At 37.0% G+C, this 7,548-nt stretch overlaps 1 protein-coding gene across 1 annotated transcript; it reads left to right on the plus strand.

Annotated features, from left to right (window-relative positions):
• The first annotated feature begins 1,141 nt into the window (after positions 1 to 1,141).
• Positions 1,142 to 6,893, plus strand: LOC139762711 (aminomethyltransferase, mitochondrial). Its single transcript, XM_071687721.1, has 5 exons — positions 1,142 to 1,842; positions 3,369 to 3,506; positions 4,852 to 5,049; positions 5,986 to 6,105; positions 6,288 to 6,893. Exons 1-5 carry the CDS (start codon positions 1,276 to 1,278, stop codon positions 6,459 to 6,461), a joined length of 1,197 nt encoding a protein of 398 aa, XP_071543822.1. The 5' UTR covers positions 1,142 to 1,275; the 3' UTR covers positions 6,462 to 6,893.
• Positions 6,894 to 7,548: the final 655 nt, after the last annotated feature.

Consider the following 7,548-nt stretch of genomic DNA (forward strand, 5'->3'; position numbering starts at 1 on the left):
TATGGGTCCACCTCCATGAGGCGCTCAGAAGTCCTGTTGATTTTGCATAAATGTATGACCTACTTATACTTTGATTTACCTTAAATTTCCCCTGATATATGATTTTTTATCCTAATTAATATCCTTTAATGAAATATAATGTTTAAAATCATGCTTTGTATCTGTTTTGGTAACAAAAACGAACTATACAAAACACCTTAAACTTTTAAGTGGCAATTTTCATAAGCTAATTTCGTTGTGAAGTTGACATAAACTTTACCATGTTTTTTTTGTCAATATAAAAAAAACTACTTTTAGATCAATTATTAATCAAACAGGCCTTAGAACTCGTATTTCAGGTTAGTTAAGGTATACCTATTCCCATACTCTCAAAGATTTGAAATCAAAGAAAACCCGCCATGGCTTCACTGTAACCTTAAGATATATGTAATTCCAGTTAATTTGACATTTTTGAATGCTAGACGGTGATTCATTTATGTAAATAATTCTGCCGGTAATGTAGCATTAATTCTTTATAAATAATGTTGCATTTTTCGCATACTTTCCCTCTTGAAAATCAACTTGAGAAGGAAAAGCTGAATTCGACCAACAATTCAGAATCAGATATACTTTTGATTTCTTCATTATGTGGATTACTATTCCAAATCAAAGCATATCTTTAGTTAGTTATTAAGTTTCTAGCGTTGACTTTATATTTTGCGCCTATTTTTTCCTAAAATGATGCTATGAAATTGGAAAATCTCTTTTCAGGGAAATTGATTTAGAATTCTAAGTTATTGATTGCGGCCGAACAACAACAGAAATCTAATGTCCCAAACTAAGCCATTAATAGTACCTGTTACTAAGTTTGTTTTTTTTTAAGATTTATCAAGACTGTATATCTGTTTTATATAAAATCTGATAAATTCTTTACTATATCAAATAATATATAGCTTATCAAACACTTCAAATTTCGAAGAAAAACAATCTAATATTAGCAACCCTCATGGCATATTTACCCCAAACGTATTTGACTTACAAAATGGAGTTGTACATATATATAAGGCATATATGAATTTAGCTAAATCTATGCACAATTAAAGATGAAGCAAGAAGGAAGATAATTTAGAGATATTATTACTCAATCACAACCCCCTTACCTCCCTACCTAGTACTTACCAGTTCTCCCCAGCAACAGGCTTTTGTAACAATCAGCTGAGGCTGACCTGAGAAATTTCATATTTCTCCCCTTTCCAGCGTCATTCTAGTGTGGTGTTGAGTGCGAGTATAACCAACATGTTCAGGAATATATTAGTGAAGAGGATAGTGCGTGACACATCACAGACGAGGTATTTGAACACGTCTTCAGTATCAGCCTTACACAATACTGTCCTACATGACTTCCATGTGGCCCATGGAGGTAAGATGGTCGAATTTGCTGGCTACTCTATGCCAGTCCAATATGGCAAGGTTGGCATAGCAGCCTCCCACAAGGAGGTGCGCAGCAACTGTGGTCTGTTCGATGTGTCACACATGCTGCAGTCAAAGGTCCATGGCAAAGACCGCATTAAATTTATAGAAAAGCTAATCGTAGGGGACGTTGAAGGCCTAGAGGAGAACACGGGGACATTATCTCTCTTCACTAACGACCAAGGCGGCATTATCGATGACCTCATCTGCAGCAAGACTGACCTGGGTTACCTGTATGTAGTGAGCAATGCTGGGTGTAAGGAGAAAGACCTGGCGCACATGAGGGAGCAGTTAGCATCGTTCAAGGCAGCCGGAGGTGACGCCGAACTGGAGGTCGTTGAAGACCACGCTCTCGTCGCTGTCCAGGGGCCTCGTGCAGTGCAGATCCTGCAGGTAAGGTCACACTCTAATGCCTGCTGGTAATTATATCACACTAGTACTCTCTCTCTCTCTCTCCTTATTAATGGTCCTTAAAATTCCTGCAGGTAATGATATCAATGATTTTTTCTTTCTCTTTCTCTCCTTGTTAATGATACTTAGAATTCCTGCAGGAAATTATATCACAATGATTCTCTCTCTCTCTCTCTCTCTCTCTCTCTCTCTCTCTCTCTCTCTCTCTCTCTCCCCCCTTATTAATGGTCCTTAAAATTCCTGCAGGTAATGATATCAATGATTTTCTCTTTCTCTTTCTCTCCTTGTTAAGGATACTTAAAATTCCTGCAGGAAATTATATCACAATGATTCTCTCTCTCTCTCTCTCTCTCTCTCTCTCCCTCTCCTTATTAATGGTCCTTAAAATTCCTGCAGGTAATGATATCAATGATTTTTTCTTTCTCTTTCTCTCCTTGTTAATGATACTTAGAATTCCTGCAGGAAATTATATCAATGATTCTCTCTCTCTCTCTCTCTCTCTCTCTCCCCCCCCCTTATTAATGGTCCTTAAAATTCCTGCAGGTAATGATATCAATGATTTTCTCTTTCTCTTTCTCTCCTTGTTAATGATACTTAAAATTCCTGCAGGAAATTATATCACAATGATTCTCTCTCTCTCTCTCTCTCTCCTTATTAATGGTCCTTAAAATTCCTGCAGGTAATGATATCAGTGATTTTCTCTTTCTCTTTCTCTCCTTGTTAATGATACTTAGAATTCCTGCAGGAAATTATATCACAATGATTCTCTCTCTCTCTCTCTCTCCTTGGTAATGGTCCTTAAAAGCATGGCCATGATTTCCCTCCTGGTGAATCTCTATTTTAGCTCTGCATTGGAAATATCTCTGGGTAAAGGTTACATATGGTTTAGGTACTTTTATTTTGTTCGCTGTGGCTGCAGAAATATAACTGCGGAGGACTGAATTATTATCACACAGAACGACATTAAAGAAAGTGATGCTGGTGCAGCTGTCAGGGAAGATGTGGTGTTAAGGTAAAAATATGTACAGTAATGTACATGAAAAACAATTAGGAGAACCTATGAAAATTTCACAGCTAATGACAGTACAGAGCTATATGAGATAATGATTAACTTTAGGGTAGGTTGTACAGAAACTCTCGTAAATTTTTATTGAATATTGACCTATAAATGTAAGTTTGGTAAGTAGTGCATAGAAGTTTGTTTCTTATATATTGGAAAATTAGGGTATAGGAATTTAGCCCCCATTATATAGTAGATTTCAGTTGCTCACATAAAGAAATTTTGTACTACAAAATTTTTTGCTTGAATAGGTATAATAAGGTAACTACAGTATTTGTAATTGAGCTAAAGAAATTTTTTATTTGAATAATGTCTATAGGTCATGGATTACTTTTTCTTTATTCATGTTTTGTTTAATAAGAAAACATTATATTTCATGAAAACTAGATCTTTAATAAGAAAACATTATATTTCATGAAAACTAGATCTATTATTTTATCATTGGCAGCCCATAACGGAGAGAGACTTGGGAGATTTTTACTTCATGAATACAGGGGAGATGAATGTGGCAGGCATCCCATGTAGAGTGACGAGATGTGGCTATACTGGTGAAGATGGGGTGGAAATCTCTGTTCCTAGCAATAAGGTTTGTTGTTGACTATGTCTTTGCTTGCTAATGATTTTCATTGTACTTCAAGTGTGGTTCAGTAATTACAATAATTTATTATAAAGTAATATTTGTTTCACTGTGACATACATGAAAACACTTGATAAAAATTGGTATAAAGTACTAGCACTGTGATGTGTCATAGTTGATTGTCGTTCATAGCTATAGAATGTACAGTGCAACTAATAAACTTAGAAGGATTGCACATCTCTGAAGAAAGAGTGCTTTTCCATTTTTTTTTTTTTTAGATGTTTAAAGAAGTATGATAGGAACTGCTCATGATATTTTCAGAATTTCATTTCACATGTTTTTAACATTATTGATAATTATAACAAAACTTACTCAAGTTGACAAATAAGTCATGTGTGTGATGCTTCATAGCAAATTGATTCTTTTAGGATTTTTGTTTCATTATTGTTACTTGAATAGGATGACATTACTTAAAAGGTCAGGTACATTGCCCCACCCCCTTTTATGTTTGTCATTGGCTTTACTATGCGGGAACTGCTTGTGGCATACCTTTGTTTGGTTTATTTGCATTTCATTTTATTCTGTTAGAATTTGTTTAACAGTTTTGATTCAGCTTTTGGGAATGAGATCTTTAAGGATTGCTGTGGAAGGGAGATGAGGGTTGAACAGTGCTGAGGAGATGGATTGGAGGTGCACTATGCACCTCGGTGAATAGGATTTTACAAGAAACGTGGGTAATTTGTCGTAGTTCCTTTGTATGGATGTAAAGCATTGGTTTTCATAGGGTGGGCTATTGAAGGTTTAAGAGTTTTAGATGAGGATATTGTGGGAATTACTGTTGATCTTTAGTAGTCGGGGTACCTCATGTGCAAGGGTAGAGGATTGATTGGAGATAACATTGCTATATAAAACTCATCTTAGTGCGCAGAGGGAGTAATGAAAGTTTTCCTTCAGAATTGAAAACTTTGCTAAATTTTGCACGCTTGAGAATGTATTAATTGTAAATGTATGTTTCACTGATGATTTAATGAGTAGGAAGTCTATGCTTTTAAGTAACTAGGCCCCACAAACCTTTCCACAAGATTCCCCAGGTGCTTAATGTGCCCAGGTTTAGTCCTTTGACAGCTTGTTTCCCCTTGTATACTACATTGTTCCAATTCAATCCATACTATGCATGCCTTTCACTTTCCTGTGTGTTCTGGCCCCAGTTTCTCTAAATCTTTTTCACTTCATCCTTCCATCTCCAGTTTGGTCTCCCCATTCCCCTTATCTCATCCACTTCTGACACATATCCTCTTTTTCACCCCCTCCTTATACCCAAGTCATTTCAGCTCACCCTTTTATTTATTTGCAGGCAGTAGAGCTTTGTGAGACTCTTGTGGGATTAGGTGTCCAGTTAGCAGGTCTGGGTGCTCGTGACTCCCTTCGGTTGGAGGCTGGACTATGTCTCTATGGTAATGATATTGATGATACTACAACTCCTATTGAGGGAGGCCTGGCATGGACTATTGGAAAGAGGCGGAGACAAACTGCAGATTTCATAGGAGCCGAGGTGATTATGCCCATAATGTTTCATGATTATCATCCAAGCTAATGGTGTCCTTTTTATATTGGCTACATCCACATTCTTATTCCACCAGTCTTGTAATGCTGTAGAAAAATGTGTTTATTATTATTTCAGGTAACTTAACTTCTTGTTTTCATTCTACCTTTGAAGGCCATTTTCTCAACATTGCATGGCCTTCAGAATAACTTTACCCTATCCGTGCTGCATCATCACTGTTTACACCTCTTCAGGCAACCTTCCAACATTGGTTAGACAATGACAGCAATGTAATGCAAACACAACTGCATGGTCAATATTACTTACCCCCATCCACTCACAGACTTTACTACCCAAAGCTGACCTGGTGTCATAATTCTTTTCCATATTAGTCACTTATATTGTTTGTGCATGTGAAACTTGCCTTGGACCTTGTCAAACATAAAGTAATGGGACTGTATATATATGATTGGAAATCTGTTAACTTTTTTAAAGGTCCAGCATACATAAATCCATTGTCTATATATCAATATGTCTGACACCTGTTCCAATTGGAACTCCCTCAAGGGGGTGCCCACGGCAATAGAGTCTCCATAACTCGTGAACTCCAGTGCTGCTTCTTAGCCTTTAGTGCCTCACCCTTAACAGGCCACTGGCAGAGGGCTACTCTAAGCTGAAGCCTCTGCAAACAGTCTGCTAATGTTCCTATTGATTACTTCTACCTAATGTTCTTACCTACTTCAGCCTAATGCTCCTGCCTTTAATTTCTGATTGGCATTACTCAAGTGTAGGCACCTCCCTGTTACTCATTTTCAGATACAGGCATATTTCTTTTCCTACACTGAAACCCTCAGGATTCATGTTCTTTTACAATCAAAATTAGTTCTTATTTACTAATAATCCAAAAGTTGAAATCAGTTTAATAAAGGTTCATCTTATCTTTAGATAATCCTGCGCCAACTAAAGGAGAAGCCAAAGCGTCGTCGAGTCGGTCTTACTTCTAGTGGACCTCCCTCTCGATCACACTGTCCTATTTTGGATGCTGATGGTAATAAAATTGGAGAGGTAAGTTAAGCTTTCATGATTAAGGGTTTGTGTGACAAGTATTCATAACATAATGTTTATGGCAAGTAGTGATATTCTTTTGCTGTGTGAGGGGCAAATCCCAGTAATAAGTGTCTCATAACTTCTGTGTAGCCACTTGAGGATTGACCGTCATGATGTTCTTTCCTCCCATGTTTCTGCAGGTGACCAGTGGCTGTCCTGCACCATCACTGGGTGTGAATGTAGCCATGGCCTATGTTCCTGCAGCTTTAGCCAAGGCTGGCACTGCCCTCGGTGTTGAAGTGCGCAAGAAGACTATCCCAGCAACGGTATCCAAGATGCCTTTCATCAAGTGTAGCTACTATACTAAGAAGTGAGCCTGAAGCTCAACTCATGAAATTGTTCAACTTTGCTCAAGAATGGTGCCATAAGTGTTCACTTTCATCCTAACTGGATGTCTTTGTGGGTTAGATGAAAACTTGTATTTGTTCATATTGAAGTGTTGTATTATTACATTTGTTTCAAAAGGTATTTAATTTTAGGTATGTTTATTCTGTATATTGATCTATGTACTTAGTTGAAATCTTGTAACATTTTCTTAAGAATAACTATATTCTTGTCATGATACAATGAAATCATACAATGAAATATGTGTTAAGAAATTTTATAAATTAGATATGAGGAGTCATAATTTTTTCAGCTTATTGAAGATGTAATTCATGATTTAGCAAACATATTTTCATTTTAAGTACATAAGTTTTATGGTTTTTTATTGTTTAGCTGTATTCTAATTAACACTTGGGACTCCAGTGGTTGTGTATTTTTTACCTATTTGTCCAATACAGGGAGAGTTTTATGCTGCTGGGTCCTCATCTCTTAAACTTCTGTCTCAGTACAGGAAGAGAGTTTAATGCTGCTAGGACTCCATCTCTTAATATTCCATCAAAGTACAGGGAGAGTGTTATGCTACCAAAGCCCCATCTCTTAAACATCCAATCTAGTACAGAAAGGGAATTTTATGTTGGCAGGGCCCCATCCTTTAAATGTCTGTTACAGTACTAGGAGAGAGTTTTATGCTGCTGGGGCTCCATCTTTTAAAACATCCATTATAGAATTATAGTACAGGGAGAGTTTTATACTGCTGGGGTGCCATCTCTTAAACTAATATTACAATAGAGATAGATAGTTTTATGCTACTGGGGCCCTGTCTTGAATGTCCCGTACAGTCCCATGACATTATCCAAGTAATGTTTACTGGTTTTGTTGTTTCATCTGAGCTTATTCATTTACAAGTTTGATACTCTGTAGAAGGCAGCTGTTGCTTAGTCCTGAGCTTAGGATACATTGACTCATGTGATATGATATCTTAAATTTTTAGAATTGTATGTATCCTTTGGTTGCTGAAGGTGTTTATAGCTTACATGAAAACCAGGCAGTATTACCAGGCCTAAGAATGCATTTGGC

This window comes from Panulirus ornatus, chromosome 44 (genome assembly GCF_036320965.1).
Source record: "Panulirus ornatus isolate Po-2019 chromosome 44, ASM3632096v1, whole genome shotgun sequence".
Classification (NCBI taxonomy): domain Eukaryota; kingdom Metazoa; phylum Arthropoda; class Malacostraca; order Decapoda; family Palinuridae; genus Panulirus; species Panulirus ornatus.